A 12,624-nucleotide genomic window follows, 5' to 3' on the forward strand; every position below is an offset into this window, starting at 1 on the left:
GGAACACTCGCTACTTTGTGACTATTAATGGCTGTCTTTTAAAATCGATGCCTTCAGATAATACAGCTATGATATCATACGAACCCAATTCTTTCCTGTGGTCAAATGCTGAATCTTTTTCAGTAAAAATAAAATAAATGCTTTTGGGGAAATGGAAGTCTAAATATGTCTACATCTTAGCAGCAAAGAGTTAAATAACAAATAGGAACACTGTTCAAAATTCAACACAGCGCCTGTTTAGAAAATGGAAGGGAAGGATCCAAAGACCGTCCATAAGGAGGACATTCTGATCTTTATCCTATCAACTATTTCACAGAGCTTCTGGTTCCTCTCTCTAAGACATCTTTCAATTCTAAATATGAGCCTTCAGCTCCTCCCTAACGTTCATCAGCAGGGTACATCACCACGTGTTCCATCTTGGACCATAGAGGGCTGGATTTGCTCACGACAGGAAGTCAGGCACTTCACGTTCACAACAGCTTTAGCTTGCCAGTGACATGCTTTCATTTCCCATCAAGAATGTGCATCCAAGCAAAACAAAGCCAGAATATTGCATCTTAAAATTAGCTGCGTAAATTCAAACACATTCTTTAACTGTCACTTTCAATTCCCCAATGTTAACTGGCTAGAAAGTGAGAATGTTATAGATTCCTTTTTCTTAAATATTGCTTTAAGAATTTGGCTCATTTCACCTTATTATATAGTGAGAAGTGGTCTCCCTTGCCCAACAGCAAGTTCTAGAATTTTTGCTCTCAAATAAATATGTATTCTTAAGCTTTTCAGTATAGAATGTTATAAAAGATTTTGTAAACAGTGTTCTACACAGTTACCTCCTCTCTGAGCACTCTTAAAGACGGATTCAGAAAAGAAAGCTCAGGCAATGAGTACAGTACCCCTCTAATGTCATTACTGATAAAGATTTATTGGTTTCATGTTGCAAGTTTTACTTGAAGGGTACTAGCCCCATGTAATTATGACAGTTCTTCACACCAAATGCAATCTCCATAAAAGATGTTGTAATGAGCCCTAGGGTCCTTGTATAATTCCATATTCAATAGCCAAGACACAAATAAAAAGTTTACAAGGATGATCCTGTTCATCTGATTTTTGCCTCAAAAAGAGAGAGGGGAAGAAGAGGAGGAGGGAGAGGAGGAGGAGGAGGATAAGGAGGAGGAGGAGATGAGAAGAAGAAGAAGAAGAAGAAGAAGAAGAAGAAGAAGAAGAAGAAGAAGAAGAAGAAGAAGAAGAAGAAGAAGGAGAAAATCTGTACTACATAAATGTTTTTTCCTCTCCCTTGGTAATTTTAAATCAGTACCATATTTGATGTTAGTCTTGTTGTCATGGAAGTGGTCTGAAATTAAAAGGCATAGTTATTACTTAGCTTTGGTACACTCTGCAATAGATTAAAACAAGTAAGACATACACCGACCCTCATACGTTCCAGCCACCCAGTTACACTAAGTTACGAGAGAGGAAAATTACAGACACGGAATGAAGGGTTGAGACCCAGTTTATCTTTAATCCTCTGGGGTAAGCTATGAAACAAGCAGTCTGAAGAGTGAATACTCAGTGTCATGAGCGATGTGCAGAAGTTTACAATAATATGGGCACAAAATAGATTGTCGCCTTTAGTACATTAGGGCCATTAGAATCTCTTGTATACCTACTTGCATGAAGTTACCACAGGTTCATAGCAGACGCTGCCATTTAATGCCTACAGAGCCTAAAGCTTCCAAAATGCCTATCTGGCCTGTACATATTTCATTAAAAATAAACTCTATATAATAAATAAATATATAAAATAAATAAAATGTTGCCTTTGGAATTTCTATAAATAAATTTAACCTTTTTTCTTTTTTTTCCTTTTTTTTCTTTTTTTCTTTTTTCTTCTTTCTTTTTTTTTATTTTTATTTTTTTCCTTTTAAACTAAGAGGTCTTTGCTTTAAGTTCACTGGGCTATGATACCAGTGAGAATGAACTGACCGTCTTTTAAGTGAGACTGCACCCTCCACGGCTGTGGAAAGGCAGTGTTCCCTTGAGCAGGCCACCAGCCAAAAATCCTGATGAGTTGAAGTATGGCAGCTGTGCTGATATAAGATGAAGTTCAACTGATCAAAAATGTAAAAGCGTGTCTATTTCCCAGCATGCATCAGGCCGTTGTCCTCTTGGCGCGCCGCTCTCCCCCTCCACGCACCCACTCATGCACTCGCACCTTCTCTCACAGCCTCGCTCCCCCACTGTCACAATAAATCAAGCAAGTGGCCCCAGGCAGCCCTCCAGGAGGACCAGCCAGTAAGTGCAGAGCAAATCAGCAAGTCCCCATCCAAGCTTCCATCATACATATGCATGCGACAAAGTTAGGCAGCGGTGGAGCTGAGGTGATGGCCCTGCTAATCGTTAAGAACCCACCGCATGAAAGCATTGATAGTGGTTATGTTTTAAGGGCTCAAGTGAAGACACTGTCTTTGTCAACTTTGGCTTAGAATATCCTTATATAGTTCAGGTACTTTGTCAGGGTCCACTGGTCTAGGTAAAAAATGTGTAAATTTCTGGTGCCGTTTAGTCCTGGTCCCTTCTCTTGGAGTCCCATCCTTATTTAATGCAACATAATATCTCCGTCCGGTGTCCACGTGTTTATACAGGTTGGACGAGTAGGTGTTGTACCAATTCTCTTCAAACTGTTCTCTGAATACACACTCTTGTGTTAATTTTTCCTGTCAAAAAAAAAAGAGAGAGGAAATAAATACATTGCAAAATATAGCTGCCTCATTAAAAAGCAATTATACACACATTGAGTCCCCTTTATCCTAAAAGCTTTAGACTAGAATACTTTAAAACTTTTTTTAATTTTGAAATATTTGCATATGCATAATGAGATATCTAGGCTATGGGACCCATATCTAAACACAAAATTCACTTATGTTTCAAATACACCTTCTATGCATAGCCTGAAGGTAATCTTACATCATATGTTTTCATTAAAATTCTCATAATATGGAATTTTCCACTTGTGACATCATGTTAGTGTTGAAAAAAAATGTTTAAATGTGGGGACATTTCAGAGTTCAAACTTACTTCCAAATCAAGGATGCGTGAACCAAATAAGCCTAATAAGAAAATCATTTTTTATTTTAAACTTCATTATTAAAAAAAAGTTGCAAATAAGAAAAAAAACACACATGGAAATTAACAACTCAAAAACTGCACAATTCGGTGACTGTCTAGACAGGAAGGCTCCCTGTCGGAACGGGAGCTGGGAGGCTTCACATTGGGTTTTGCACTTTCACTATCAAGTAAATTTTACATGCTTATCCACCACCAAAAATGAAAAATCCATTTTTAAATACGTCCATGCATTTTTTCAAAAACTGTTTAACTCTATCAAGTTAATGACATTTGAATTTCTTATTCAAAATGGCTAAAGCACAAAAAATTCTGAACATTTTGGGGAATGGAAGAAAATCATAATACTGAATTTTTTTAGACAATATTCACATTAGTTTTTCAAAATTCGATGTAGAAATGTCAAGAACAAAGTCAAGAAAGAGGCAGCACCTTGATGACCATAAAAATATTCAATCTGCTGACAAGGCCTAGACACGGTCTCGTGGGTCTCTTCCACATGTCAATCACTATATTCAAAGGACAACTGACCCACTGGCCACTCTCATTTTTACCACAGCATTTGGCTAGTAACTTCCCTGGGAGGGATTTGCCCAAGTGGAGACTCTAAAAACCACCTCATTGTCAACATATTTTTATAAAGTACTTGTTAGAACACTGATGTCTGCAGTATTAACAGTGAGTGGCCTCTTGGAGCATCCTGTTACATGGATTACTCTCCAAAGCCTTTCCTCACACTGCAGCTCCAGTGGGCAGTACATTTTTGCCCAAGGCCTGTCTTCAACCTGTGGGTTATGGAAGCCTCTACCCCTTAAAATTCTGATCTCAAAATTTACAAAATGGCTGTTTTTAAAATCTCTGGGAGAGCCAGGGGGTGGTGGCATATGCCTTTAATCCCAGACTCTGTAGGGAGAAGCAAGTGAATTTCTGAGTTCAAGTCCAGCCTGGTCTACAGAGTGAGTTCCAGAAGAGCCAGGGTGACACAGAGAAACCCTGTCTCAAAAATGAACAAACAAATAAATCCCTGGGAGAATTTTTGTTTGTTTTTTTGTTTGTTTGTTTGTTTGAGACAGAGTTTCTCTGTGTAGCTTTGGTGCCTGTCCTGGATCTTGCTCTGTAGACCAGGCTGGACTCGAACTCACAGAGATCCACCTGGCTCTGCCTTCCGACCGGGCTCCCTGTGAGAATTCTAAGGCAGACCATTCTCAGTCCATATTTTAAGATATCCACTGTACCTTGATACACACAAAGGATTGGCTTCAAGATGTCTCACAAAAATCTGTGGTTGTTCAAGTCCTTTTCCATAAAAATGGTGTGCTCGCCTAGAAGCTACCACATCCTCGCTGACTTGACACTATCTCTAGATAACTACTGATACCTAATACAGAGTAAATGCTGTGTAAGTAGTTGCATGGTGTCTTTGAAGACACAGCTTCTTAAACTTCAGGGTGTGGCCCCCTTGGGATTGTGGAACTGAACATGGGGGTCACAAAAAGAACTGGCAATCAGACAAGATCTCCAAATGTGTAACAACCAAAACTAATGGAAACTCAAGTTTAAAATAAATCTGCTCGCTTCTGCCAGCGCTCTCCCGCCGCATCGCGGGACTTCACTGCAGCCTCGTTCTGAACAACACATCACGCATGCTCTGTACTGCCCGTGCTGTGGGCCACACAGGGCCAACCAGCAATGGCCTGGAGTACCTTGGCTCAGCCTTGAGGCTGTTAAGTACGATAAATTGTAATGTCTTCACCATACATAAAAACTTTTCTGCTCTTGTAAAAACAACACCATTTAATCATGAGAAACAAAGACTTTTCATATTTTCCACCTTAACGTGTTAAGTTCTTCAAATTAGAACATCTTTGGATTGTATTATATTAGAACATTTGATTTTAAAAATTGTGTGAGTTTCATAAAACCTGAGTCGATGACTTAAGTCTTATTAAAAAATAAATTTTGGCTTGAGATTAGAATAGAATTTCCAACAATTTGTGAAATGCTCTAAACATACTTCTGACATTTTGTACTATGTATTTATGCAAAGCAGAATTCTCAGTGTAGACGATTAGAAAACCAAAATCTTGGTCAGCTCTGAAAAGCACTAAAAGTCCTCTGTGTCTGCACAAATATTCGGCCAAAATTTAAGTCTTTGTGTAAACACAAATAAGCACATCCACTTCACTAACACACAAATGGATTTCATCTTTACATATAGGCCAAAGAAGTGTTTCAAAATTTCTTTGTGATTTATTATTAGCAAGTGTTTGGTTTGTGTGCCTATTATATATATCTATACACTCGGGAGCACAAAGCATTCATGAGTGGGGACAGTTTAAAGCCCTGGTTCAGGGAATAAAGACAACAGAAATGTGTGGAGTGCTTTCAGTCCACGGTAGTTGCATCTGCAGAAGTTGGGGGGGGGCGGTGTCAGGAGGGATAGCCATAATGCTTTCTTTCTCGACTGACAGAATATTTCCAAACATAGCAGAGTAAAAACAAATCGGGTGCAAAGATGCCAAGATGAAAGCTAGTCTCCGTTTTCCACTCCCACTGCAAGAAAATCTCTCTGCCTTCTTAAATGTCTTCCCCTTCCTCTCTCCCTGAGCTCTCTGACCTTACAGTGTGGAGATCATGCCGTCATGTCATCCATGATCAGAAATGAAACATCCATCACACCCTACCTACATCATGACCACACTCTGGGCTGAAGTGTGTGTACTGAGGCTGCTCCTAGGGGAGGGAGGAAAAGGGACTTCCCACCTCTGGCTCCTGTCACCACACAACTGGAACCTTTAAAATCAATACCTTTCTAGTTAGTTATTTTAAAATTAAGAGTATTATTTTTTTTTTTTTTTTTTTTTTTTTTTTTGGTTTTTCGAGACAGGGTTTCTCTGTGTAGCTTTGCACCTTTCCTGGAACTCGCTTTGGAGACCAGGCTGGCCTCAAACTCACAGAGATCCACCTGGCTCTGCCTCCCAAGTGCTGGGATTAAAGGCGTGCGCCACCACCGCCCGGCAAGAGTGCTCTTATATCCTTTCTGCTTGTTGTTGTCCAAATAGGAAAGTTCATGAAACCAGGGAAAGTGGTGCTGGTGCTGGTCCTGGCTGGATGCTACTCCAGAGGCAACACTATCCTCATGAAGAACACAGGTGACGGCACCTTGGACTCTCCCTATAACCATAACTGGAACTAACGGCTACCCTCATCAAATTCACAGGTACATAGGCAAGACGGAAATTGCCAATAGGCTAAAGATCAAGCCTTTCATCCAAGTGTATAACCACAATCACCTCATACCTCCCCCAAAGTACCGCGTGAATATCTCCTTGGACAAAATTCTCATCATAAGGATGTCTTCAGAGACCAGCTCTGAAACTCAAGACCAGACAGGAGGCCAGGGTCAACTCTGAGACATGACACAAGATGGGCGGGAACAATTGGCTCTTCTAGAAGCTTAAATTTTAGGTGTATTTTTGTTTCCATCATTAAAAATAGGGAAAAGTGACTTTTAAAAAATAATTGCTTTGTTCTTATCCACTCGACACCTTGGATAAGTGAGAAAAGAAGTAAGTCGGGCCCATAGACTCTGCTGCCACAGATCTAACCAGTGACAGACTGAAGTTATTTGGAGTGTTGGTTGCATGAGGACCAAACATGTACTGTCTTTCTTGTCACTGTTTCCAAAACACATTGCAACAGGTGTTTCTAGAGCATGGACACTGATTTCAGGATTCTGAGTTATGCAGAGATGATGTGCAGGAAGTATGTGTAGCTTCTATGCAGTACTATGGCCTTTTACAAATGAGAAGAGCATGGGCGGATCTGGGTATATCAAGGGGGTCCTACAGCTAATCCCTTACAGATACTGAGGGACAACTGTCATCAGAAACAATAAGGCCATATATACTTCTGTTCCTGTCATTCAGAACCGAGGCCACACAATATACTTTCCATATTATCACCAAAACACCGATGCCCCTGATAGTCATACATTAAGCATATGACTTAATACACTAAGTTTAGGAAAAGCCAGCTGGATAGATTCACCTTCTCCCATTGTCAAAAAGTCAAGGGGGCTGAAGAGAAAAGGACAGAATTTTACAAAATCAACCGACAGTTCACCGTAAGTCATGCTTTGCCTCATCTTCTTATTTTTTTTATTTACATTTCTTTAGGGGGCGGGGCTCACGTCCTGGGCCATGTGTAGAGGTCAGAAAACAATTTGCATTCTCACTCACCTTGTGGGTCCCGGAGACTAACTCAGGCAGTCAGCCTTGGGATCAAGTGCCTTTCCCCTCTGAGCCCATCTTACTGGCCCCTCCCTCATCTCTTTCTTAACCCAAAGGCCTGAAACATCCTCGACTAGCTTCTACCGGCTTCTTCATAGTACTCTTCCGAATGGCCAAAAGAGCATGAGCAGGGTTTTTGGTGTTGTTTTGGTTTGGTTAATGGGTTTCATGACGTTGGAGATCAAATGCCGGGCCTTGCACACCGTAGACCAGGGTGCTCCCGCTGAGCCCCACCCAGCCCTGAGGTTTTTAACCAAGTATCACCTCATCAGACAAACATGCCCTGTGTGAGTTGAAACAAGGAAAAGGTCAGCCCACTCACACCGGATTCAGAGGGACAAAATGGACGCGGGGACGTGAGCCACCATCCGCCACCCATAGTGCCGCTTGTAGTTGGACTGCTCCCACTAGTGAAGCTGAGGGAGCGGGGTGGGGAGGGCACAGCAAAAGGCAATCCTCCACTCTCTCTGCCAGTGAATCTAGAAGGGGCTTCTGGAAAAATGCAGTCCCTCTCCTGCACTGAGGAGACGGCCTGAGCCTGATGATTGCCCCCCCCCCCCCCCCCCGCCATCTCTATGGAAGTCCTTGAGACAAACAAAAGGGTGTGATCAAGCCATCAGTCCATATTTCAGGCCTCACTTCCCATCTGTGTGACAGTGTCCTCACGAGCAAGTTAATTCCTGGCTAAAAAAATAAAAAAATTCAGGAAATTTTCTAAGCAATTATGTGAAAATATTTTTTCCTGTTGATGAAATGGAATTGAAAAAAAAAAATCCAGAATGGGTGTTAAGACTCTGGTTGTAGAAAGGATGCGGCAGGGAGATGGGAAGTACAGATTCAGACGAAGGGTTCTTTCTCTCCACTGGAAATTATATCATCAGACAAATATTGCGAAAATAAATCCTTATTTTAAAAGTATAGGGTGATTTCTCCTTGTGGGGAGCCAGGATTCCGGAGAAGTTCCCCCTCCCTTTGCCCCTTGGGCACACAGGCTGCACGGAGGCCTTCCTTTCTTATGGCAGAGATGGGTCAGCTGCTGAGAACTGTTCACACCCTGGGAGAAGGCTTGTCTCACACCTCGGCTTCACCCCTCACTCACTAAGAAAACACTGGTAGCCATTTATGTCCTTCCCCAAGTCTCAACAGCCTTATCTTTAAAAGGTTAGGTCAAGACAGGCAGCCCTAACTGAAAATCAAAAAAATCTAAAAAGTTTCTAGTGTCTGAATTTTGGGGACATGGTGTTGGCCCTCATGAAGTTTCATATTTCAGAGTGGTTCATACTTTTTCATTAGGAATGCTCAGCTGGCTAGGTGTGGTGACATGAGCCTTTAATCCCAGCAATGAAGGAGGCAGATGCAGGCAGATCTCTGTGAGTTCAAGGCCAGGCTGGTCTACAGGGTGAGTTCCAGGACAGCTAGGGCTACACAGAGAAACCCTGTCTTGATGACAAAAAAAAAGAAAGAAAAGGAAGAAACCAAAAAAGGGCTGGGGGCGAGGGAGAGAAAAGCTCAACTGGTCACATCTCTACAAATATTCCAAAAACTTTTGACCCTCAAGAATTTCCAACACTTATTACCGATGCTCGATCTGTAGTAAGGACCCTTGAGACCAACAGGGTCCCTGATGCTATGAGGGACCTCTCACCAGAACCTCTCAGAAATGGAGCAATGGAATGAAGCTTGCGTCATTTTCCAGTTAAATATGTGGGAGCAGGAAGTCCAAAGGTGAGGTGATACACCCCTTCAGGACCATGGTCTCTCATCACCACAGCAATGAAGGCATGGATGCAGGACATTTCTAGAAGCCCTACTCAGCCACTGCCCCCTCAGGACCTGACTCTGCTTCTGACTGACAGCCCTGAAGCTTTGTTCACCTGTGGGACATGGGCTGCCATTTCCCAAAGGGCCACCAACCACTAGGGTGGCAGCAGGCAGAGCTGCATGTGCTTCCCCTTGGCCCCACCGCCGTGTGTAACTTTAAACACACACCATTAGTTTTGCAGGAGAAAGAGGGAGAGAAGAAAACAGAGCGCATGAACAAATTTCTACATGGCCAGAAGAGTCTCACTGCACATTTCTTCAAGCTATGAAAAAGTCCTTAAACATAGAAGAAAAGCTAAGAAGTAGAACTTCCGTTTGCACAGCTCACGATGGCGGGGCTCTCTCCCCCACAGGCTGTTTAGCATTGTTTAAAGGCACACAGACTTTCTGGGCAGCCCAGAAAACATGGTGATTGTTCAACTTTAAAACAGCCTAACCCTCAGACATGTCCTGGTGTCATACAGCAGAGGACTCTGTAACGTCAGGTAAGTGACAGAGGTTATGCTGACGCTGGCCTGTAAAAGCAGCGGCACCAGTCCAGCGGCGCACCACGGCTTCCGTAGTCACACCTGCTATACCGCTCTGATACGCAGCCTTCCATCAAAATTAAGATTTTTATTGAAAGTAAAAGACCCCGGTACTTCCCTATGCCAGGTACATATCACAAATGACTTCTCCCTCTCACTGGGGATTGTGGTCAATGTGCGATCTTTGCTTTAGACCGGCTACCAAGATTTATTAGTCCGTTTCTTTATGAGCACACTTCAGTTCTAAGTGATGAATACTTAGTTGAGGTAAATATTTTAAGTTATGTGTTTCTATTCCAAAATTATCTTTAATTAAAAATAGATAAACAAATGCAAATTGGGACACTAGAAAAAATGTATTAACCTGTCTTTTTACTTGTGTGCAGAAGGGGAGCGTGGGCCTTCAAATAAACTGTACACTTTTTAGAATTATAGAACGCAGATGTTTTAAAACTCACCACATGTTTCCAATGCAGACAGTTTATAGAGTATTCCACTATAAAGTGATCAATTCTTGTTTTATTGTATTTCCATGTTTTAAATTTTTTTTAGATTATTTAACTATAGCTGTTTATGGCATACCTATCTTTGAACTATTGGATTTTATCACTAGACTTGGGTGGAGAATGTGGATTTAATTCAAAAGTCTACTAAAGTCCATGCTTTGGAACAAAATCTGGTGAATGTTAGCAGCTATGGAAACCTCTTTTCATTTTATGTCATCAAATTCTGAGCAATGGGAAAAACTAAAATTAAAACTTCAAAACTTTTACCATTGCTGTTTAAAGCAAAGTATGAGATAATGTAGTGAAAAGTATAGTGCAGCGTAGAGAATGCCCAAGCCTCCTCTCAGACACAGGCTTATCTAGACACCAATTTAAAAAATTAGACAGCACGAAACTAGGTGATCCACACAGGCATTATTGTGCTCAATTTGAATCTATGCTGCTTTAGAGAGAGAGAGAAAGAGGTTACAATGTTTCAAACAGAATAATAGTTCTGGTTGCAAACATACAGCCTTGCCTTGTGCTATTTTAAAACATGATTTCCACATGAATGTATGGCACAGCTTTAACCACGCTATGTAAATGACTGCATTTACTCAACTGGATGGTCCCTTAAACAGCTGGCTACTACAATATAAACCACCAGAGCAGGGAAATGCATGACAATGACTTAATTGCAAAGCTCCTGAACGTTTCCGGAGTTAATGACTTTGCTGTAGTCATTCATTCTCATATCTACTGTTTGTTACAGTCGAGGTATTTAAACCTCCCTTAACCACAATGACTCTTCCTCATTAATAATACAGCAGTAAAGCCTTAATGGGAGCTGTTGCAAGGACCAGGGTGATTAAATATAATGACAAAAGGACCATTAATAAGAAGCCAGGTCTTTTAACTGTCCTCTCCTGGGAGAAGTCCCCAACTAGACAGAAAGCAACACAGCAAGAGGAGTGGGAGGGCACCTCCTCTTATGTTGTTAGATGCTCCAACTCAGATCCAGCCCTGTGCCCACAACATGCCTCACCTTAAGTCCTGTTTCTCAAAACCTCTTTAAATCCCCACCATTCTGGATGGACCTGCCTGGATTCCATATTCCTGGCCATCTCTATTACCTCTGGAATTATGGGAACAATGGAGTTGTTTGCATGCAAGTCAACGCAAACAGCCTTTTGCCTTATCAAAATGTATCAGAAATGCATGAGAAGGGGGAAGAATGGGGAGATGGTTGACCAATGAGTATAAGTCATAGATAGGTAGGAGGAAGGCTCTGTACAGTCAGGTGATTACATAGTCAGAACACACTGTCGATTTCAAAAAGCAAGAAGCAAGGATCTTGATGCTTTACCATCAGCAATGATGCACGCTTGAGATACATGTTTGTTTTACCTGACTTAAACATTGCACAATGGTCTACATAGAAAACACAACGGGAGAGTGCTTACTTAGCATGTACAAAGCCCTGGGTTTAACCTCAATTACACACCCAAAAATAATAAAATAGATAGCACACAATACATTCATGGTACTCCCTAAATATGTACAAATTTTATGTTCTTATGTGTTGATTAAAACATTAATTTAAGCCAGGCACTGTGGTCTATACCTACAATGACAACCACTTGGAAAACAACTGAGGTAAAAGCATGGCTTATGTCTAAGAGTTCTAGATCAGCCTGGACAACACAATGAGATTCCCATCTCAAAAAAAATGTTTAATTAATTAATGTGTAATTAAGTAATAAATTTAAATAAAACTTTTAAGTGTTTTCATGTATTTTTAATTTTATAAGATACATAGAAAATTAAGAATTACTATAATCTTTGCATTCTTCCCATAGCTAAAAAAAAACATGAAAGAAAGGAAACCAAAACTTGCACTCCCCAGTTTAAAACTTTCCAGAAAATCAAGTACAAAGTCCCACCCCTGACCAAGAAGTTATTTGTAACTGGTACTGCTGGGAGAGGGAAAATCAGTTTCCCCAATGGAGTGACACTGGATATCTCAACACACTCCAGGGCAGGTCCCATGACCATGAGTAGTTTTTCAACACAAAACAGACTCCATGATTTTTGTGCACATTTTTTTTTTTTTTGCTATGGTTTGGTGTATTTTTGTCTTGTGGGGTTTGTTTTGCTTTGCTTTCTGTTTTGTTTTTTTGTTTTTTTTTTTTTCCTGGGAGGAATTGAGAGAGAAAGAAAGAGGTAAGGTCTGTAGAATCTAGAAAGATTTGGGGGAGAGGAAAGAATATGAACAAAATATATTTTATGAAATTTTCTAAAAATAATTTTTAAAATGTAATTTTAAAAAAAAATACCTTCTCCTCAGAATCAAGTTACTTAAGTATGTAGGAAGCA

At 40.9% G+C, this 12,624-nt stretch overlaps 1 protein-coding gene across 1 annotated transcript in view; it reads right to left on the minus strand.

Annotated features, from left to right (window-relative positions):
• Positions 1-1,852: 1,852 nt before the first annotated feature.
• Positions 1,853-12,624, minus strand: part of Fgf9 (fibroblast growth factor 9) — a 39,573-nt gene continuing 28,801 nt past the window's right edge. Inside the window, exon 3 of the mRNA XM_028870395.2 lies at positions 1,853-2,714. Coding sequence (XP_028726228.1) covers positions 2,469-2,714 — 246 coding nt within the window. The 3' untranslated portion in view covers positions 1,853-2,468. The remainder of the gene's footprint in view (positions 2,715-12,624) is intronic.

Source organism: Peromyscus leucopus, chromosome 9 (genome assembly GCF_004664715.2).
Source record: "Peromyscus leucopus breed LL Stock chromosome 9, UCI_PerLeu_2.1, whole genome shotgun sequence".
In the NCBI taxonomy this organism is placed as follows: Eukaryota; Metazoa; Chordata; class Mammalia; order Rodentia; family Cricetidae; genus Peromyscus; species Peromyscus leucopus.